We start from the raw sequence: 24,419 nt of genomic DNA, 5'->3' as shown, positions 1-24,419 counted from the left end.
TGAATGAGCCTTGGCCGCCCATGACCTTGTCACCGGTTCATCGCTTTTCCTTCCTTGGACCACTTTTGAAAGGTACTGACCACTGCAGACCACCCCACAAGAGCTGCAGTTTGGGAGATGCTCTGACCCAGTTGTCTGGCCATCACAATTTGGCCCTTGACAAAGTAGCTCAGATCCTTATGCTTGCCCATTTTTCCTGCTTCTAACACATCAACTTTAAGGATGAAATGTTCACTTGCTGCCTAATATATTCCACCCACTGACAGCTGCCAAGATAACAAGATTATCAGTGTTATCCACTTCGCCTGTCAGTGGTCGTAATGTTATGGCTGATAGGTATAAATTTATATAATTATATACCTGGAATATTTTCCCATGAACGTTGCACCCAGTGTCCCAATTTGGTACCCTGATATTGTGATGACGCTTACATGATGCGGGTCGAGTCATATAGTAAAATCAAACTGAGGTATGTCCCCAACACACCTAATTCTCTAAATGTCTTGTCCTTTTCTGTATATGCAAAACATAAAACAATATTTACGGCATATTAACCTCTGGACTGGTAATCTGGAACCAAAGCAATATGCAATACATCACATTTACAACAAACCAGCTCTTCTGGATATAATTGCGTTTTAAGGAGTGTCAAATGAGCAAGGCAAAAATGAGCTGATTTGTAAACAGCTCAAATTAAGATGTATTTTTCCAATAAACACTGTGGGGAAAAAAACTCAGTCTAATGTAACGTAATTCAAACTTTGATGTTCGGTCTGTCACTTGATTAATAGGATTTTGTAAGAAAGATTAATCTTCTTTTAGAGTTAGGATGGTAGATCAGGTATTCAGAAAGAAAAAAAAACTATACAAAATGTATTTTAAGAAGAGCAAAGAAAGCTAAATTATATCTTAATCAAAAAGCTTTGAGGCTTCATCTGTACTTTGAAGCAGATTTAGTTGCATTAATTTGGAAACAGTTCAAAGACATAAATTGACATTATATTAAATAATGGTTTAACGTGCATATATTATCTGCTGTATTTCGTTCTCTCTGGCGTGTGTTCTCATTTATTCCTCTAGTGCTCATTAGAGACACTGCTCCTTTTATGTTTCGGAAAGGTTACATTTGATACTTTAAGCATTCTGATGGACGGGTTTTTCAAACAGCTAACTTCACTTCTTCAAGTAACAGCTTTCCTTGATGCAGTAAAGGGATAAACATATGAGGGTATTAGTCCCTACAATTACACGTTCCAATCATCTATTTAAAATGACATCTAGCTTCTAGGCAATTCATTTCAGTAGATTTATCATTTAATAATTACTAACAATGCTGTAAAAAGCCTCGTAAACAAGGTTATATTTCGATAAACATGTCTGATAACACTTTCTGTTGACTGACAATATTATGATTTTTTGCATTAAACTGCTTTAATGGATTGTTTATTGTGACTCTGTTTTTCTATGTGTAGTATATTTTAGTATAGTGTAATTGTAATCGCAGAAGAAAAGAGACGCAGTTCATGAGAGGGACAAATAGGGCGGTTAGGGGCGTTAGGGACAGTTCAAAGACATAAATTAAGGGTAGAAATATAGGGGGTGCCGAATTAAGGGCTCTGTAGGTCATGGTCAGAAATTTTAATATGACATCTGACCAAGTTCCACTTTCTTTTTGAAAAAAAAAATAAAAAAAAAATATATATATATATATATATATATATATATATATATATATATATATATATATATATAACACTTGTGAGACACTATTATTTGTATCTAGGGCTATCTGAAATACAGCTCCATATCTGAGTTAAAGTAAAGCTGAGATAGTCTTAGTAAAGCTGGACACAAAGAAGTGTAGATATTTTAACAAGATCCCAATTTAAAAAGAAATGGGCTTTCCAGTTTACCTAGATATGCTATATTCCTGAATATGCTTAACCCAAACTAGTTGTGGTTTTTAACCATATTACTATTTTCTATCTTATGAGTGGAAGGAGACTGTTGAGTTGTTTCAAGAATAATGGAACTGTCATTTCCAATCACATCTTTAATCTTTTAAACCCTAAAGGACCAATTTTCACTAAATAGCTCTCCAGTCAAATAAGCATATTGTGCTAAACCAAATTACATAAATAAAAGTGTGAACATTGAAAGAAAATTATACCTGGAAAATAAGAAAGATAGTAACATGTAATTAGCCTTAAAATGTGAGCCATCTTCTCGTGTGCTGTTTCGATGTTCTAATATTTATAAATATAATCAACAATTCAAGGTAATTGGGATCAGATATTTCTAGCTGATTTCAGCTGTTTATTGTGTTGCTAGAAGCAGTGGATATTTCATTAATAACGGCTTGCATTTGGATTCATACAAATTTAAATCAACAAAAGTTGTCAATTTGTGTGAATTCTCAAAAACAATGAGGGATCCCCACTAAAACAAGCAAAAATAAAGCAAAAAAACTCTGTGTCCCTGTCTCCTCTCCTTCAGCTCTGCTTCTTATCTTGATTTTTCTCCTTGTGTCTTTCTTCATTTGCTTCTCCGTGGATGAATTTAAGCAAAAGGATGGAGCCTCTGGGCACACCCTCTGGATTGGAGGAACAGGGGAGAGGCTGTCCCCGTAAATGAGGGTGACAATGAAACCAAATGGACCAAAAATTAAACAAAAAATGTGCCCAAATCATTTTTGGTTCATTTGCAGAAGTCTATGTCTAACTATTATGTTTATTAATCGGCTCCCACTTTTACTTTGTACTTCCCCCTTTGTCCATATACCCCTGCCATTCCCCCCATGTCGCACCTTATATATTTCCCTGGACCAGTCCAGCCTATATTTCTCTCCAATTCATCTGACCTTTCTGCTCACTGCCTGTCCATTGTTCCTACATGCCTCTAGTATATAGTCCATTTCACCATTTCCATACATACTGTAATCCCAGGCATACCCAATGCTGTCATCGCCTGGATTACACACCGCAGAAAACAAAGCATAAGTAAAGGATACAGACGTTCACATTGGTTTAGTAGCCTCCTCTCACCCAACACCAACCAGTACCAGTACAAGCAGTTTTCAGTCCAAGGCTGGAGTTATTTTGCTTGTATAAAAGTATGTTATCATTTGACTTTCAAATCAGTATTCTTTTTTAAATAGTAAGATGGAATGCGTGGTTACAATCTCTACCCTGATATCTAATTACGAACACTTTTCATAGAAAATCAAAAGCGGCATGTGGTTGTTAGAATATCTGCACAGAACAAAAAAACGAAGGTTACCTCTTACAGAAATGTCTTTTTCTAATACAATCAGAATACATTACAATGGATAATCCATTAAAGCCAAAGGGAGGCTTTTTACCGGCAATCTGATCGTTCATTTCAAATGAGCACACGCAAGCATTAAGTGTATTTTGTAACAGCAATAAACGCACAATGTACTTTCTTTTAACACTGTAAGTGTGGGCATGACACTGAAAAATTAACAACAGAAGAAAACGTGATAACTCTTTTAGCGTTTCTTGAAGGTTATGTAATGTTAATTTGTAGCATTTTAGTACTGTACATTTGAGCAATCAAGAAAAGTGTTGATAGATAATTACATGAAAGTGCTACAATCTATTGTTAAAGACTAAAAGGGTGGCACTAATCTTAAAGCGATTCTTTAAAATATATAATTTTAAACAATCGTTTTAAAATATTTTTTGTAAGAAAAAAAATGTCTTGATTGTAATGGGTTTTTTTTGTTTGTTTCAGTGGCCCTAGGTGTTTTTTCCAACTCTTTGAACAGATCAAAAGAGACCTGAGGTCCCAAAAGCTGCACTGAGCCACCAACACTGAATCAGCCCCTGTGTGTTGGAGCCAACGTGTTATTCCTGTAAGTGTCTCAGTATACCACTTATAACAGTAGATACAAAGACCCTGACTTTGGATTCAAATTTTACTTTTAGTATACCTGTCAAATTACCTGTTTTTTTGTGGCACAGTCTCAATTTTGTTCTATCATAAGCCACCAGCTCCCAGAACGTTACCCTCAACAGCATGTCATTAGGTAGACTTTAGTGATGACAGCTGTCATAATGATGTATAATATTAATATTTCAGAGAGATTATATTGATAATTTACTGTGTTGTTAGTATTATATTTATTTTAGAGAATATATTTACAGTATTTTATCTGTTATTTATACATTTAAAAATGTGTATTTTTTTTTTCAGTTTATTATATATGGCTAGTAATATATACATTGTTTTAAAAGTTTCTCATTGAGAAAACAAAATAAAAATGTTCATTATCACAACTTTTTGTTTTTGTTTCCTTTTTTTTAAGATATGTCCAACATGTATTTTTAAGTGATTGGTTGCACACATATGTCAAACATAACTTTGATGTAATGCACTCTTGAAAGTAAGTAAAGAAGTAAGTGAATGGCAGTTAGGAAATGTGGTTACCCTAGTATGGTGACACCTATAAATGTTGCAGATATGCCCGTCTGGAGTTCTCCTTTGGTGTATAAAATGGAATCATAGGATGGATCAGATTGCAGTAACGCCACCATCCACACACACAGGATTATGGCTACCCGTGCAAGAATGTGTTAAGCATATGATAGATGTAAGTGAGGTCTGGTTGAGGTCGATCCTCCATCATCCTCTCCATATGGAGATCAAAGGCTGCCCCTGAGGCCTGGTGATCAAATCTGTACAATATCCAGGCACAGTAAAGGTATATAATACCACAAATACTGGCAATAGCATTGCAGTTATCAACAGGAAACCTGCCGTTCTTGTGGCAGCAGCTAGAAAACCCTCAGGGAAGGAACTGGGAAAGTGCCATTGCCTACTTTGGCTGAAGCTTATCTCCCCTGCCCTGTAGAGACATTGGTGAATTGCCATGGGACATATAGCTTTCTTCATGGCTTTACTAAGGAGAACAGTCATGTCTGGAGCTTTTGTTATCAGAATTTAGTTCAGCTCAAACTATTTATACGAGGGACTATTTATATTTTCTTCATACATGAACAATTTGTTTTCTATTTTTCCCATGTTTTTATTAAGTTAGTAACTTAGTTACATAATCATGTAACTGTAGTATCAAACGAAAGCTGTATCTCTTGTTTAAAAAACAACATATAGAGTAGTTTACGTGGGTACACTATTCAAAAGAAAAGGGGGATAATGCTTCAACCTACATTTGGCAAAAATGGCAAAATAGCTCCTGTAATTGAGATACAAAAAACCTTGTACTAAAGTGGTTAAAGTTCTTTACAATGAATTAACATTATTTAAATAATTTGTATGACTTACTTTTTTTAAAAATAACTCAAATTCCAATCAGATATAATTAAGGACTATTATTCCTATTTGATCTATAGGATTCCTCCCTACAAAGGTAAAAGAATGACTGGGTGTGGTAAAAATAAATAATAATAATGCTAATATTATTATTTTTATTAAAAGTAGTAGTACCGGTAGTAGTAGTATTTAGAAAAAATCTTATTCCAATCTCATATCACTCAGGGCTATCTTTCCTTACCTACAAGTTGCCTCTCTGCATAGTGCCATTGACCTAAAAACATTAACTAACTGATAGTCCATAATTTAGTTCCTATTAGGGTTGGTAAAACTTAAATAAATGATTACATCAGAACTGCCTGAGACATTTAAATTTAAATATTTATAAAGCTTGAAATCTTTACAGTTTCAAAAGGTCAGTCACTGTTATTCATTGCAAAAACAGCTAAAAAATATTTAACTACATAGCACAATCTGTCACCAACAACTGAAGCTGTCAGAAAAACCTACAATTTAACTAGTAACATAAAATGAAATATATGAAGTTCCCTATTCAATCATTTTTTAACTTGCGATGAGCACCTCAAGATTTTGAAAAATGTACACTGTACCAAATAAAGCTGGGATTTATTCTTACTTCTAACTTGTCTTGTTAAATAAAATCCCTTAGGTAGTAGTAGCATGATCTCGATATGGATATCCAGAGGAGGGCTGACAAGAGGCAGCTGACCTGTGGCCTGCCATAATTTGACAGCCTGTGTATTTTACCTAATATTCTCTAAACGCCCACTGGAATACCTAGAGGTGCACTGGCCTTTAGGTACACCCTAGGTCTTTTTCTGGACAAGATAGTGTACTATATATCTATATTTCAGGATGCTATATTATTGTTTGAGCTGGGCCCTTCTTACTTTTTGTAATTATTATGTTATGCACTACTTATTATGTCTTGCTTACCCATTGTACAGAGCTGAGTAATATGATGGCACTACATATATCAAGAAATAATAACTTTTACTGGGCCATTTGTTTGGGCTTGCCTCCTGTCATCATCATTACCTTTATTAGGTACTGTCTTAATGGAACTACATAATGTAAACACATATTCTAAATCGTTTCTGGACATGCCATCCCCTTATTTATTCATATCAATGACACAGATAAATAAACTATTTTGTTAAGAAGAGTTAAAAAAAAAAAAAAAAAATGTTATTTGGGAAAAAATCTTGCCATTGAAGTAGTTTTTCTTGCCATTAAACAGTCGGTCATATAGTATTGCCCACCAGATATTAACATACATGTTTTTACCCCATGTTCAGCTGATTATTTGCTACACATTGAGAAATGAACCTTTATGCATGTGAAGGCATTGAAAGGCAAATAATATTGTTTTTCAATCTTAATAAACATAATATTGTTCACATAGTAAATACAAAATGATAATGTAGCAAAAAAGGTTTGACCATCGATCTGGAAATACCTTTATGTTCAGAGTATATGATCAGCTTTATATGAGATAAATAGTTCACATGTGTCATTTGTGAGTTATTAACTCAAAATTATTCAAACAGGACTGACCGGCAGAGGCAAGAACACCTTGGGGTCACAATGTTGTATGATCCTGTGGTAATAGCATGGCCACTTGCATTGTGTGGGCAAGGTAAAGCTGTAGAGGTGTGATGAGGTGGAGGTTTGATGATAAGAGTGCAGAATTATAGAGTGATGATGTTTTAGTGTTAGAGTGTATGTGTGTGTTAAAGTGTTAAAGTGTGTGTATGTGTATATTAGCGTTAGAATGTGTGATCATGTGTATGCTAGTGCGTATGTATGTTCCTGGAAGAGGGGGCAAGGGGTTTGAAGGTGCTATCACTCCCTTGTGGGCAGATCTATTCACTAAACAGTGAGTGCATTAAAGTTGGCAGAAAATGCTGCAGTATATGCGTTAATGCTAGCTTGCATTCATACTTGCAAAAAAACCCAAACACTTTACTGATCCTTTTTTAAACCTAACACCATTGGTATTTTAATGCCAAATTAAAGTTGCCAGCTGAATATTATAATGTAAATATCAACACAATTCTACTCTTTCCAAAAAAAATGTTTTGAATTAGACAGGAAAGGACATATGAATTTGTAAAGCATTGAGCCAAATGGGATCCTATAAAAAAGCAGACTTGTGCATTCCTATTAGGGAGAACATGAAAACCAACACAAATGTACACCTCGGACCAACTTGGCCTGGGGAGATCAATGTCTTTGGGGCCAGGGATTAAATTTTAAAGGTCCGTAAGAGCAACTTTATTGGTCGCCGGTAGTGGGCTTGCCTGGCATCAACCAATGAAGAGCAGCTGCCCTTCATTGGTCAATGCCAGACAAATAGAGTCCCTCATACAGAGCTTTAAATACTGGCACAATTCTATGGTTTCTATATTATTTTTTTTAAACCCCTGCTATACCACGGAAGACTTAGGCTAGAAAACCAGCAGAAAATGAAGATGAAACCGAATACGAAAAACATATACGAATATTCGCCCAAAAGGAACACGGGAATGGGCAAATATTCATAGATTTATTTTTTATCGAAGACGAACAAAAATCCTGCGCCGGTGCCCAAGTCTCATAAAAAGAGATACATTGATCTTTTTGTTACTACATGTTTGAGTGTGTTTCTTTGTTTCCAAAATAATTACAGACAGTCATATTGTTTATCATCTTGTGTTGTAAAGGAAGCTACATATTCTCTCCTCGTTAGATCAAATAATTTTTACGTACTCAATAAGCATGGAGACACAACTCATAATTGTGTTGAACTATTGCTTACCTTGTAAATCCAAAGATACAACCGCTGTATCATCGTCCAGTCCTTCAATGACTTCACATTTGTATCTGCCATAGTCTTCCAGTGTTACGTCAGTGATTACTAGAGAAGCATCATTTTCACTTGCTCCTTGCAGGTAAACCCTGCCCTGGTAGCTGCCATAACTCCTCTTGTGATGCCCCATTGAAACAAAGACATCCACCTCCTTGAGGTAATCTGATGTTAGTTTAGTCCACTTGATTCGAATCTTATGAGACGGTGAGCCAGCAGATACCGAGTCATGTTGGAATTTGCAAGGCAGTGTTGCATTACCACCTCGATGTGAAATTATTTTTGTTTGTTCTACCTCCACGTACAGATGTGGTCCGTTCTCTGTAAAAAATGTAATTGGAAATGAGTCAGTGATAATAAGAAACTGAAGACACTATTGTTGAGAGTTTTGCTGAGGGCCTCTTGATACAGTTCAAACCCTTGGGTGCAGTTTACGTTAACATCTGAAGTAAAAATAAATGAATTCTGGTGTGTGATTTACATTATTAGAATGGCCAGATGTCTATTTTATTTTTTTTCTAGAACCAACAATTTTTATTTGTAACCATGGCAGAGGTACCCATCATAGTAAAACAGAGAAGTATATCAAGCAGAATTGCATTATGATAAAGAGATTAAATGGTAAAGTCAGGATATCTCCCAGCAGTGGGCAGCGTTGACCTTTTTTGGGTACTACTTTAATTAGAAAAACATTGAAAATTACAATTATTTCTGTATAGCCAATGGTGGATAGGCTATGCCACTGGGTATTGGTCACTAGCCTAATTTTCTCTAAAGATTACTAAAGTCAATATCAGGGGCGATAACATATTAACACACGGTGTGGGTAAATTGTAAAAATTGCTACCTTGATTTCGCAACCTATAATTTGTTTTCACTGAGCTTGAACATCTGCCGCTATGAAACCCCATATCCAATCCTATATGCACAAAACAATCTCGAACACAGCTACTCCATTCTATTCCCTTGTCACAAGTCCTGGGATTTGTCTGGTATTATCCAAGAGTGTAATGTATTTCTAGACAGCTTAAAAATGTATTTAAGCAAATGTTCCTGCTTTGGAGGATTGTTCTTGATTATGATGACAGAACAATGTATGCATATTTTATGTTAGTATAGAACTGCACATTTTAAAATGATACATGTAATAGCGCCACGGCTTATTATTATCTTTTCTACAGAATAAGGTATAATACATATTACACATGAAAATACATTTTATTAGTGCAGCATTACTAAATCTAGCATTTCAAATCTAACTAACCATTTAGGAAGAATATTGCTAAGTCTTCTAAAATAAAGACATACAGAGACTATGATTCCATGTATTTGGTCACTAGAGGTTTGGAGAATATTTTAAAATAGGAACTAATGGGAGCGCATAATACTAGCTAACATAAGAAAGTACAGAGCTTAGCAATGAGAAAGTGGGAGCGTGAAAGGGGTGAGGTTAGAACAGCCAATGAGGAGACCTCCAGGTTAATGTGGTTATTGGAACTTTTGGAACGATATTATAAAGTCAGTAATACCACCACCAAGTTGTAACCTCAAAGTTTCTTTTTTGATGGAGCCAATGCTATTTTTTACAACCTAAGACTTGAGAAATCAGCTTGTAGAGTTACAAGATACTATTCTTGGAGAGGACTGTCATTGATGTTGATTTAGGGAATCTTAACTTAACTGATTTTATACGAATATAAGAACATTATGAGACTTAAGTATTATAAAAACACGCTCTATTTTTTTTGTCATGCTTCATATGAGAGCTGCCATCTGTTGCATCACCTTTTTAACCACTTTGCCATAATATATATCTATATTTATATATATAGACTGTATAACAATTATAACTTCTGTGCTATAACCGCTTACATAAGACAATAATAACATAAAAGACAGATTTCAGATGTGACAATTCACTTGGATGCCACATGTAGTTATTTTCTATTTTAGGCAAATATGTCGACAACCAACCTCTTAAGTATTATCATCGGTAATTCTATGAGAATGTGATGACCTCACAGATAATTAGCAATACTATACGCAACATCCATTTTATCTAGTTATGTATATGACATGTTACTATGTGTAAGACATTAATTAATTGCATTTTTAATCATCTAAACCATTGACATGGTCACCTTTTTTGAAGTGAATCCCTGAACCATGGGTTCCTAATATTAATATTCTTCTTAAAACATGAAATCAATGTAGCAAAGTCTGCTCGGATCTGACAGAATTGGAGAACATGTAACTGCCTTAGTGGTCTGCTTTTTCCACTATCATCATAATAGACAACTGTAGTATAGTTTATCTGACCTCCTACTTACCTACAATGTCGAGCACTGCTCTTGCCAAAAACAGCATTAGTGCTACACCTTACATTCACAGAACACAACTGAATCTACACGTTTTAAGTAAACATAGTGATAAGTTAAAGCGGCCTGGAGTCTAGACTGATTAAGAGTCCTTGAAAAAGTTACAGTGTATATGTTATGCAGAATTAAGTTCTCAACTGAGGACAGCAAGGACAAATGTCAGGAACACAGAGAAAGTGATAAGCGCAGGCGACACCATGTAAAACAACAATGAAAACAGATAGCCCTCCTAACCACTGGCCATAACCCAAGCAAAATCCATTTTAATTAGTAAAATTCTTCCTATTATTTTTTTTTTTTGGACTTGGTTGAAAATACACCCAGTTTAATTTATCTATCAAAACTATATTTTGCCCCTCTATAATATATTTAAGGCCCCCAAATTGTTTTATGTTCAACTGTAACTTGTTATTTGCTGTATTCTTAATATGGTCATTTTGGAAACAATCCAATCTAATAACAAAAAACATATATTGGAATCCAAAGTTAAGAGTAAACTTCAAGGGCACGGAACATAACACCCGAGAGCTGCAAAGGGGATGAAAAGAGGGACTATGGCCGGGACTATGAGGGCAGGGCTAGGGCAAAAGGGAGAAATTATCTACTAACAGGAAGGTAGGTCAATAACATTTTGTCCTGTCCAGGGGATTGTCAGCTATGCTGGATCAGAGACTACACTATTATAAAGGAGGCCCTTTCAGGGCCTATTTACTATTATAGTTAAAGAAAGCATTAGTCCCATCATTACTTGTCACTGTTGTTGCTAGGGATACAACAGTGGGGTTGAGTTTATGATAAATAGTTTAGAGCGTTTTTCCTTGCATTAGGAAGTTATAACAATATTGTATACAGAGATGTATATCTTTGTCAGCCTTAGGACTGACCAACAGAAACACTATCAGCCACCCACTCAGTGTTCTCTATCCTCCAACAGAGCACCAAGATGTGACATCACAAAATGCATCGATGGAGGCCTGTTCTCAAAAGGCAGAGGCCCACCAGGCAGCCTGATCGCCCCAAACCCCGGCTTTGTGGGGCTTTCTCCCTGGTCCTGACCCTCCGTATTCTCCATCCACAAAGAGGACGCCGGAATAGGTTGTCATATCACGGTGTGCTTAAAGGTGTGCAGTGCCTTTCAACTGAGTCTATGGAGGCCTGTGCCCAATGGCTGCTAGGGACTGCCACTGTCCATGGACGTCCTGCTCTAGTTAGCCTAGGCTAGACTACACCACTTATTGTACAGAAAATATAGGTTATGTGTAGGTTGCCAGCCATATTAACTTTCCATTCATAGAATTTGCACTACTTTTAAGTAAATGCTTCCACCTTGGTACCTGTATTTTCCCAATGATCAAATAACCCCCATGTTTTAAAATGGAAATGTCCAAAATAATTCCACTTAACCCCTTCATTAACTAGGGAGGACAGTGGCAGCATATCTCGGGGAGGGGGGCAGTGGCAACATATCTCGGGGGGGGACAGTGGCAGCATATCTCGGGGGGGGACAATGGCAGCATATCTCGGGGGGGGACAGTGGCAGCATATCTCGGGGGGGGGAGACAGAGTGGTAGCATATCTCGGGGGGGAGAGGACAGAGTGGCAGCATGTTTTTTTGGTACTTTTTTAAAGAAAAAAAAAATTTCTTTAAAAAAGCACCAAACTTTTAGGGTGCGGCCTATATACGGGGACGGCCTATATCCGAGCCAATACGGTATGTCCTAAGGACCATCTTTTATTGAGATGAATAAATTGAACAGCATCCCATCAGTAGCGGTAGAGGCTGATACAGTGAGGAAATGTAGTGTTTGTGCAGCTCAGTGTCGTGTGTGAGCAGGAAATGACAACAAAAATATCACATGACAGACAAAAATGGCAACCTCTAAGTCTCCAGATAAAGGAAGTTTATTCGAATAAGATGGAATAAAACCACATTTTCTTTAATGCTAAAGTACATTCATGAATAAAATACCGTATTTAAAATGTAAAAATACACTATGACCCTTTAACCATTTGATGCAAGAGTAATGGACAACTTCCTCCATGATTTATTCACCATTTATACGCTGGAACAATTTGTGTGATTCCATTATAATTTATAAACTATTCCTAGAACACTGTTGTTTTCCGGGTAAAAATAGATTAAAAAGTAATTAAAAAAATTTATACATTTAATTTTGGATTATTTGAAGCTATGACACAACTGCATCAGTGTTTTATATCTGTGTCCCTTTAGTATATTTGCACACCATATTGTGACTTTTAACTACTTGAGCCAAAACTAAAACAGCTGCAACCTACTGCAGGGAAAAATTGTGCTGCAGATATAGTAATTACTGAAAACAGCATGTAAATTGCAAATTCATCTTAATTTCAAAACACATTCCTAAACTAAAGAAAACATATTGTATTCTTGTTATGAAAAAATGTAATTCTAGATTACTTGTGCTATAATGTGTTACCTATCGAGCTTGAAGGACACTGCAGTAACATAGAAAATAATGTGTTATTGTACAGCATGCAGCCAAGGTAGGGTTTACCCATGTACATATATATATATATATATATATATATATATATATATATATATATAAAGAAGGCTTTTCATTTATTGGAAGGATAAGAAATTGAGGGGCATGCAAAAAAACTTAGCCCAAAGTAAGGACAGAGGAAAAGTCAATGCAGTATAATCTGATACAGTGCAGTGAATATGGGAGCATTTATTATATGTCTCTATATTACCCTTAAGCACATATACTCCCATACGGTGGCTGTTCTCTTACCATGGATGTGAATAATCCTGTCGTGATGTATTGTGGAGTTGCTGGCATGGTGATCAGCCCCACAGAGAGAAATTAGCACCAGGATGAGTAGACTCTTCATCTTCGGGATCCAAATGAATCTCGTTCTCTGAAAGAGCATCACATACAAGGAGACTCGTGAAAATTACATACCTTCACGTCCCTGCAGCTGCCTAACTTCTTACAGTGTAGTAATCACCAGGAAAACTGCTCTGCAAAATTGCATAGCATGCTGTGAGCTTAAGATAGAAGTCACCGCTTCAAGGAACCAGGTAAACGTAGCACATACTAAAATGCTTACTCAACTTTAATAACTTTCTATATATTATATAAACTGTTAAAAAACGATATAGTCAATTATGTGGCAACATAACAGCTATATTAAATAGGTATAGATTAAATGTTTGTCATAGTAAATTAATAGCATTTAAAATAGCTACCTTTCAGTGCATAGCCAAGTCACAATTTTGGTATCTATACATTACAATGTGTATTATTGTGCATTAACACCCAGTTTTGGCAGTTCTATATTCTGCAGTTATCTGGATTGATTCTTCATTCATTCATTTTTACCTAGAATGCTGACACACTTATTTCAATTGCATGGCCGAGTCTCTGCAGTTAGAAGAAATACAGACTGCAGTCACAGAGCACTTCTGTCTCTAAGTATTAATTCAGCAAATCAGAGAGAAAATTGATAAAGAAGTTAAAAAAAACTGGGCAGTGTCTAAAAACGAAATACTTTTTGTCCTATCAGAAGAACGGTTTTATATTTAATCTATTAGAAAAAAAATCTTACAATTATTACTGTATTTGTTTATGGGAATGCCATTAAGAAACATATGGAATGTCACTGCTTTGTCTCATAGGTACAAAATGTTAACCACAAAACAAACCATTTGAGATGAGGACAGGTCCACCATGCTTTGGAGAACTCAAGTTACATACAAAAAAGGTATACAGTCCTAAACAGGACTGGGAAAATGCCTGTTCCCAGACATCATTGTCCATAACAAGTCTTGTGGAAGTCCTAAGGGTAATTCAGTCAAATGTCCTCCAAATTCTGTACAAAACCCCATTAATCAGCTTCACACAACTCTTTTCCAGAAGAAAAAAGAAAGGAACTAAAACTGGCCAACCTGTAGAGGACTGAAGTAAAAACCGATTGGTGATCTCAGCTATGTGTGAAATCCACAGGTCCCATATTTTAATATTGTGTTACGAAAATGTAGCAGCTGTTTCTTCAAACATGCTATTCAATTACTTCCTACCAAAATTGTTTATGCTGTGGACAAGGCCATCAGGTATGTGTCGTAGTGAATGAAGACACATTTACTTGCAAAACTTGCAAAAATAGCTTTTGAGGTGTGGTTGGGACCACAGTTAGACAGCAACCTTCTTTGTGAAAGAGATTTGACTAAATGTGCCATGAGTAACAATGATTTCCACAAGCCTTGTTATGGACACTAATGGCCAGTACAGACACTTTGCCCACCCATGTTTGGGACTGGCAAAAACTGGCAAAAATAAGTATCTTCTTATTAAGTTCCAGGTAGGAAACACTCTTTGAAACCACTCATGTAATAGCTAACACTTCTGACCACTGGTCTTTCAGTGGTCTTGGACAGCCCAACTCTTCTTCCCTCATAACCATATGTCTAACAGAGTCTGGGACACCTATTGCAGCCAGGAAGCAACCAATATACCATTTTTAAAATCTGATGCACAAGAAAACCTTTTTTTCTTTTTTTAAAGAGCAGTTCCTAAATGTTAGGATGTAACATGGCAGTTTAGGAATTACGAGGGCCGGTTACACCTGAAACAGTATTAAAACACTTCCCTTAACTGTGATAAGGAGCGTAACTGCCCATTATAAAATAAATCCAATATTATGTGCATGTCCCTAATGGATCATCAGATGAAGTGATTTAGTGGAAGTTTAAAAAGACTTTTAACACACAGAGGCACCTAGTGGTGGGATGCCAGTAGTGTGAAAACTGGAAACAATATTTATATGTAAATGTACAACTTTAAGGTACAGACAAGATATAATATTTTCGAAATCTGTTATTTTTTTTATGACGTTGATGTTAAGTTGCTACTCTTATTGCAAATAAATCACATTTGTAATCAGGTGTCACAGTATAGACAGAGCACATGATGTCACCCCTCCTTCATCATCACTAGGACTACATACAGAATACATTATCAAATTAATTATTTTAAAAGCTTCTATTTCTAAGGTGTTTCACAATTAACAGGATATTGGTCTCCACATCATTTGATAATGTATATGAAGTAAGTATAGTAAGTAAGCACTATAGACATCTGGAACACATCTGTGCCCCTGTCAATGCTTTGTTCACAAAGTTCAATGTGGATTCATGTAATGTGCGGACTCAGCTCATTTTTGCGTCCATCCACATCAACACATAAACATGTGGAGTTTGATGTTAATTCAAACAGTCCATTATTTGTAAGCAATTGATTCAGAATTCTCAATTTCAGATGGCAAAGAAACACTTTTTTTGATGATGGTTGGCGCAATATTTTAGTGTAGACATCATGCTGTATGCTGTATATGCATCATGGAAAATTAAAGAAATTCCATGGTTATGTCTTTGGTGGATGCAGATATGATTCTCATAACACTCACAATGTTTCCCCCATGTGGGTCCAGAAAGGCTGGTTCAAATTGGACTGGTGTCCTCTGGACATGCCTAGGAGCTCTAAAGACTGAATCCTGAGCCCAATCTCAGGGGGAAGGGGCAGGTTCTTGGGGTCATACAGTATGGAACTGACCCCTACATTTTCTTCACTGTTGTGATTATTTATCTATTGTTGGTAGCTTTTGCTACCAGTATGCGATGGTTGATATCCCTACTTAAATGCAGGTGACTCCATTAAATGCCAGTATTAGGGTAATGTAATGTGACACCTGAATGTTAAGTTTAGCACCAAAGTGGGATGCTTCTGCATAGTGGGTAATATGAGGGCTGCAGGGAGCAACCATGACTCTCAAACTCAAGTAGGCTGACTAGATGTGGTAAAACGTTCTTATCTCAGCAAGGTGTCCCAAGCCTAGGTTGCCTTGTGGATAGTTTCACTTAGAGTATGGGTAAAAGATAGTATCTATCTATCTATCTATCTATCTATCTATCTATCTATATATCATATATATGTATAGATATCTAGATATGATGTGAGTTAACCCCTTAAGGACAATGGGCGGTCCCTAAACCCATTGAAGACAATGCATTTTGAGCCCGTACATGTACAGGCTTTGTCATTAAGGGGTTAAACTGCAAAAGATTATCCATCACTGCCTATTACGCAATGATGATGTTTATAGGGAGAGTCAATTCATTTGATTCCACTCCAAATAATCCCTGTAAGCACCACAATACTGGTACTATTTTCAGGTTGTGTATAGTAAGGGTACCTGAATGCACAATATTTCATTCACCATGGAGGTATATTGCTTTGAATTGCTATGGGCTATTTTTTTTTTTTAAATGACTGCAATGAGCAATTGATCGTGGAATAAAAATATCCTAAGGTTTCACAATAAACTGGAAACAGAAAGATAAAAGATTAAAAGCAATTTAAAAGAAATGAGCGAGTAGGTGAGGATAATTTTGCAACATAAAAATAAGAAATTGTCGCACTCTGCCCTAAGTGACAATAAAGCTAGAACAGTAAGATTCTGGAAATATATTTGATGATAAACTGAGAGGCATTGTAACCAGTTAGCATATGAAATGTATGACTTCCATTAGGGATTTAATTGCAGTAGAAAAAAAAAGGTTAATCACAGCCAGGTAGTAAAATGCGGCTAGTCAAGGTTTGGAGAAGCCCTTTGAGTTCTACCAAAGAATTATATGCAATGCATTAATTTCAAAGACAGTCTGGCAATCAAAGGACAAATAAAAGACAGAAGAATAAATCAAATGGTGCATTATGTGTGCATAGAGATTTAATTAGGAATGTGACATTTGTGTGGCATTACATTCAGTGCATTCTGAAACAGTCTAAAGAACCAGTTCTAGAACAGACTATGGTCTTAAGTGTCTTAGTAACCATGTTAGAGAATCCAGATATTCTACAGATATTCTACATAGGAATAGACCAACATATAGAGAGGCGTTAATGGTCCAATATGGGAGACCAAAAATGTTCCTTGTAACCGGTCAATTTACTCTATAGAGTAGAGTGCCAGCTCAACCTTCTTAGTATGTAAGTGCTATGCATTCCTAAGAAGTAGAGTCCCAGGATATGACATTCTGGGGGCAGACAATTTGCTGCCCTGTATCACTGATCATGGTGCCCTCAGACTTAAAACACTGAGTAGCAGGACCAAAGGAATGGACCTGTATGAAGGTGTTGGTGAGCATCTTCTGTTTAAGGTGCTGCACCTCTCCAACAAAACATCTACTCAGCTTAATGAAAAAATACATTTTGGAAAAGGGCATTATGTGTATAATGCTGCATTTTGTTACAAATTGTAAAATTCATGATAGGAAGCAGAACAGAAACTTTCTTTACCAAGTTTGCTCTTTACCTAGTTATGCACCATGATCATAAATATTGCGGAAAGTAGGACATAGGATATTGAATTATATTTTTTTCTAAATATTTTGTAAATTATATTTTTGTCATATGGAACAATCCAGAATATTTCCCTTTGTAAGCAAATGATGGAAGATAAGTGGAACAGTCTCCAAGCAGACGTGGTAGGGGCTAATACAGTGAGATAATTTAAATATGCATGAGACAGGCATAAAGCTATCCTGATTCTCAGACAAGACCAAGGGCTGATTAATATCCGAGTCTTTACATCAGAAAAAAAATGTAAGTTATTTTTCAAGGATCCTGCTAGGCTGGTTTGCGTGTACGTGATTTTAGTATCAGTTCTGCATGTGCTTTACTTAAGCGAGTCTATACTTAGTAGTCAACCACATCAGCACCAAATTGCACTGGAAAGCATCTTGACTTTAAGCAAATTTAGCGAAAAGTTGCTGTTCAAGTTTGGTTTATTGAGTGCTGTTGAGTTAGATTGGCTGACTTATATTGGTATTGTTGTTGAAACTAATTTAGTTAATTCAAGAACATTAGCTAAAAAGAAATTAGGTTTGAATGCACAATCTGGTTAGTCACACTCATTTTTGTTACATTGGCATATCCTTTCAATTTGAATGGCTGCATCCACAATTCTTTTAAGGGGTAAAAGAAAACAGTGGTTTAAAAACCTACTTTCTTTAAAATCAAAACAGTTATTTCTTAAAATTGCTCACAAGAAATATTTAATATCTAAATAACATCTTCACAGAGGACCTACAATTTTATAACCTTAAACCTGAATCTGGCTCAAGATTTTCTCATTTCCTCTTTTGTGGTTGTAAAATTTTATTGAATTGACCTTTTTGTATGATTATAGACCTCATTCTGATTACATTACAATTTCCTCTTAAGATAAATGCCTTAGTTTGTGGCAATAGTAGTCTTGCTTTGTATGCTCGAACTGCTTTTCAATTTCCATTTGTTTTCCGAGTGACACATGTAGTGCTCCAGTTTGTGAGCATTTCATTTTTGCAGCACTACGTGCTTTCCCAAGGAGAGTTTCAGTTCTGTTGAACATTTCTCCTTTATGACACATAAGAGCAAAGGTGACCACAATTTTGATGGAACAAACAACTCCAGAATTTTATCGTGCCCTCGCATAACCAAACAATTCACATATTTCTCTGCGCTGATGAGAATTTTTTTTTTTATACTGAACTATTTGATGAAAATATTTTCATGGTTCATTCACTCAAATCAGCTCAGCTTTTCAATAAGCTAAACCATAAAATTCAGTAGTAAAATATGACAATGACTTTTTTGTACTTTACACTACAAGGTGCACCACAGAATTCTTGTATTCTCGGTAAAACAGCAGCAACAGTAAAGTGAGAATTTAAGGTTTATCATCTTCTCACATTACTGCATTATACATCATTATTTAGGTTTATTGAAATAGTTCGATTGGTTCTTTGTAATCAGGGCCGGCCCAAGACAAAATGACGCCTGGGGCGAAGTTTAAAATGCCGCCCCCCCATCATTATCTACCCTTCCTCTCCCTGCCCCCCCCATTATCTACCCTTCCTCCCCCCGTGCTTACCTTTCAGCAGTCCTGCGGTGAGTCTCCCTGCTCGGTCTCGGTGCCGGCTTGTAATGCTGAGCGCCGGAAATGACGCCATCTTCCGGCGCTCAACATTACAAGCCGAGACCGAGGTAGAGGGCTCGCAGAGGAGAGAGTGAGGGGCGCCGAGCGGGCACTGACAACTTGTTAAGATAAAACCACTCGGCTCCATTGTCGGGCCAGCCCTGTTTGTAATAAAGGAAATGCCCAAGTGTCAATGAAATGGGATTATTTGAGAGAATCTGTATTTTAGTGTACTACTATAACCCTACATTGTACTCTATGAACTTTGGTCCTTTAAAAAGTATCACAAACTTCTTTGGACCATCTTCTCTTGGACCAATATTGAAATAACACATTTTAAATTTAAGGAAAGGTCACTGGTATTTATATTAATAAATACTTACAAAATCATGGGACACAACTTTAGGGTTTAGAGAGAAAGAATGGCATCATGTTAGCCTGTAGATCACAAAAGGTATCACTTTACTCTACTTTTTTATTTCTTCAAAAATAACTCTATTCCATCCAAGGATAGTGCCAGGGTATACAAAGGGTGAAATCTCAAAAACTCAATATGTTATTGGCCTAAAGAACTTCCTCCACAAATAAAATTAATCAATCATCATCACAAAAAATGGGTAAATTTTTAAAGGTGGTATTGTGCCAAAAATAGGTAGGAGTGGGTAGGGCCACAATTAATGCCATTCCCTTTGACTCTTGTGAAACCTCTAAAAAAAATCGCTTTTTAAGATCAGTCCTTGCTCCAAACCCTGCCTCCATCTAAGTTCCCCTCAAAAGACAATATCTATCACAATAGAGGACAGTGCACTATTACAAATGGATCTGCATAGGTTGGAGGCTTGGGCTGGGATGTGGCAGATGAGGTTCAACACAGATAAATGTAAGGTTATGCACATGGGGAAGAAAAATCCAGGCTGGGAATATGTATTAAATGGGAAAACACTGGGGACGACTGACATGGAAAAGGACTTAGGAGTCTTGGTTAACAGTAAATTTACCTGTAGCGACCAGTGTCGGGCAGCTGCTGCTAAGGCAAATAAAATCATGGGGTGCATCAAAAGGGGCATGGATGCCCACGACAAGGAAATAATTCTACCATTGTACAAGTCACTAGTCAGACCACACATGGAATACTGTGTACAGTACTGGGCACCAGTGTACAAGAAAGATATAGTGGAGCTGGAGAGGGTTCAAAGACGGGCAACCAGAGTAATAAGGGGAATGGAAGGACTACAGTACCCAGAAAGATTATCAGAATTAGGGTTATTTAGTTTGGAAAAAAGACGGCTTAGGGGGGACTTAATAACTATGTATAAATATATAAGGGGGCAGTACAGAGATCACTCCCAGGACCTATTTATACCCAGGACTGTATCTATAACAAGGGGACATCCTCTACGGCTGGAGGAAAGAAGGTTTCTACACCAGCACAGACGGGGGTTCTTTACAGTAAGAGCGGTGAGACTATGGAACTCTCTGCCAGAGGAAGTGGTAATGGTAAACTCAATAAAAGAGTTTAAAAGGAGCCTGGAATGTGTTTCTTGAACGCAATAATATTACAAGTTATGGATAGTAGATTAATAGGGACAGAACGTTGATCCAGGGATTTATTCTGATTGCCATATTTGGAGTCGGGAAGGAATTTTCCCCCTGGTATGGGGCAATTGGCATCTGCTTCATAAGGGTTTTTTGCCTTCCTCTGGATCAACACGGTAGGGACACAATATGTATAGAGGTTGAACTTGATGGACTTTGGTCTTTTTTCAACCTTATGAACTATGTTACTATGTTACTATGTTACTATTACTTACATTGTTTTGACACCAAAAACCTTGCCTAATCCACTGGAGTAATGTGCAATAAAGGTGTACTGCTTGAGGCGGGGGATATAGATATTCACATCTGTCTGATCTGACAATGTAAAGGATAAAGCAGATGCTCATTTAAATACGATAATAAAATAATGTAGCATAATATGTATTTATTTATTTTTTAAACTGTTTATTTAATGAATTAAAAAAAACAGATTCTTACATTAAATAAATAAAAAGAAGACAGAAAGCATGTTGCACCTGCAGATGTGTTTGTACAAGTAAAAAAATACACCCTAAACGGTAACTACAGCCATCAGAAATTCAAGAGTGTGTTAAAAAAAAATACCACCTGCAATGTTTAAAGTAAAACAAGGATCATTGTGATTTATTGAGTCTTTATTACTGGATTTTACATTACTGCTGCAAGGTAAAATGACAATTGCATATAAATATATACCATATATACCATATATATATATATATATATATATATATATATATATATATATAATCTAAAACATAAGTATGGATATAATTTTTTCTACAACAGTAGGCTCTGATGAGCGAAGAATCAATTGCTAGGTTACTGTGAAAGACATGAATCATGCTGCAGGGGAAATTCATCATTCTATGAAACACTAGCAGCTTAAAGTAGAGAGAAGATGCATAAAGTCAGGGTATAGGTTTTGGGAACAATGCCGTGGTGGGAGTTAGCTTTAATTGTCTGGAAGGGCTCCAGAGTGGATTTCTAGTAGAGGAAAGTGAACCAGGTAATGGATGTCTCAGAGCTGCAAAAGGACTGTTTTAGATGTTACTGTAAATTACCCTAGAACTCTTCATTTAAGGCTTATGTCAAAGGGCATGAACTTCTGGAAGTAAGCTCCAAGGGAAAATAGCAGTGGAAGCTTCAGCTGAGAGAGAACATGAAAAGATAAAAACCGTATTTTCAGAAATTATAAATACTGAGCGCTGTGCTATTTGTGAAAATTAAAGGCTAGAGAATATAGTAGAAATTGTTGGTATTTTATGTGTACCCTGGTATTTGCATGCATTTGTAAATAACAAGTCCACTTTAATTATATTGAATGTCGCCATGGCCAACAATGTTAGAGACCAAAATATTTATTTATTTATAGAGTATTTTACCATTTGGAATACATTGAGATTTCTCTCGTTTCCACGTACACCCTGCGTAAATCTATATATATATATATATATATATATATATATATATATATATATATATATATATATATATAGAATATATATAAATATATATATATATATATTATATATATATATATATATATATATATATATATATATATATATATATATATATAAATATATAAAAGTATAATGCTCACAAGCTTACAATCTAGAGTATCTCGATCCAGTACAGTTAGAGGCCCTCATAAAAGATACAAGGACTTCAGCTGCACTGCAGCTTGTGCTACTCTTCTTACATTAAGGTGTTTATGACATTGAAATGAACTCAGGATAACCAAAATACCTCTGTAAGACATAAATAGATGACTTCGTTTTACAACAAAAGAAGCTTTTAGTTACATAAACATTTTTTTTCTTATTTATATAAATTGCTATTTTTAGACCAGGTCTGCAGTGATGAATATTTTATGGATAAAGACGGAGACGCGTGTTTTAACACTCGAAGAGCCCTGGCTATGGATTCAGATAGAGAGAATTATTGTATTGTTGAAGAATTAAGAAAATATGCTTAATGAAAACACCCTGAGGAAATGGTGGGAAATATATTCTTGATCACCAGAGCTTACAATCTAAAGGGGCACTAATGTCTGCCACTCCTCAAATCTTACTCAAATAACATTGTTTACCCTTAAAGTGTATACTTTATATCGATCTTACTGTTCTATATCCACCAAAATAATATTTTGTCAATGTTAAAAAAAACTAAATGTCACTCAATACATTCTAAACAGTCACTAAATAAATAATTCATTTTAGATATATAGAAATACCCATTATATGCAATGGTTATTAAGATAATTGGTGGACTGTGGACCCGGATGTGTGAGTCTGTTCATTTTATGCAACAAATTTGTTATATTTTCATTACACTCTTGCACTGTATCTCTGTCCTCCTGCTTTCTTTTGTCCATGGTATATCCTTTTATAATGACAGGTTTCCCAGTTTGCTATTCATGCTAATTTTTTCAGAACTATACTATTTTGATGCGGATTTGAGGAGTCCTTGGAAAGAACTACCAAAATGTATAGGCATTTCTGGGTGAGTAATGCAAAATAAAATATAAACTTTGCATCAAAGAAACAATAACTAAAACAAGCAATTAAATGTCTAGCATATAATGATGTTATATAGAAATAGATATTATGTAGAAGGGCAAGTGTCACCAGAAGACAGATATCACCACTTTATGTCAATATGGTTATCATGGAAGGAATTTACCTCTGCTGATATATATAAGGCACTTATGGGGAGGGAACCCACATAGACAACACTGGTATATATACACTGTACATTCAAGCATTCAATGAATGAAGGGTCATGTACTTATGCTATATAACTTTTGAAATCATATAGTAGTCATGTATTTAATGGAACCAGCTTGACTAAGTATTGGAAGTTACAGTAGTCTTGCCTGGTTATGTTTTACATTTATATGTAGTATGTTCTCAAAAAAGCATTTTCACGGGGGGGTAAATATGATTTTGTTTCTGCATATGAATATAAGTCTACTATTGAATCTCTGGTACCTGTTTCTACCAGTCTATCTGGACAACGAAATGTGTGATTACTGTGATGGACCAAACATTTTGGGACAATGCAAAAATAGTTTAATAATAACAATTCAATTTTATTCATTAAAAAAACTGACATAAACACTATGATGATTGTGAGATATTTTGCTGGCTAGGAAGTTTCAGTGTATAGTATGTTGGCTGCTTGCTCTAGGTGACCCTTTCCATGACATATGCTTGACCTATGGAGAAATTCTTTCTTAATGCTTAAAACATAAAAAAAAAGAAAAGTCCCAATTCTTCCTGCTCGCTGGCATT

The 24,419-nt window shown here is 35.9% G+C and overlaps 1 protein-coding gene across 1 annotated transcript in view; it reads right to left on the bottom strand.

The window, feature by feature from the left end:
- HAPLN1 (hyaluronan and proteoglycan link protein 1) overlaps positions 1-24,419 on the bottom strand; it is a 42,107-nt gene that overhangs the window by 6,243 nt on the left and 11,445 nt on the right. Inside the window, exons 2-3 of the mRNA XM_053475150.1 lie at positions 13,323-13,449; positions 8,117-8,485 (exon numbers count right to left, since the gene is read on the bottom strand). Of these exons, the coding sequence (XP_053331125.1) occupies positions 8,117-8,485; positions 13,323-13,422 (469 nt within the window). The 5' untranslated portion in view covers positions 13,423-13,449. The remainder of the gene's footprint in view (positions 1-8,116; positions 8,486-13,322; positions 13,450-24,419) is intronic.

This window comes from Spea bombifrons, chromosome 1 (assembly GCF_027358695.1).
Source record: "Spea bombifrons isolate aSpeBom1 chromosome 1, aSpeBom1.2.pri, whole genome shotgun sequence".
Taxonomy (NCBI): Eukaryota; Metazoa; Chordata; class Amphibia; order Anura; family Pelobatidae; genus Spea; species Spea bombifrons.
This window is presented reverse-complemented; position numbering and strand designations above follow the sequence as displayed.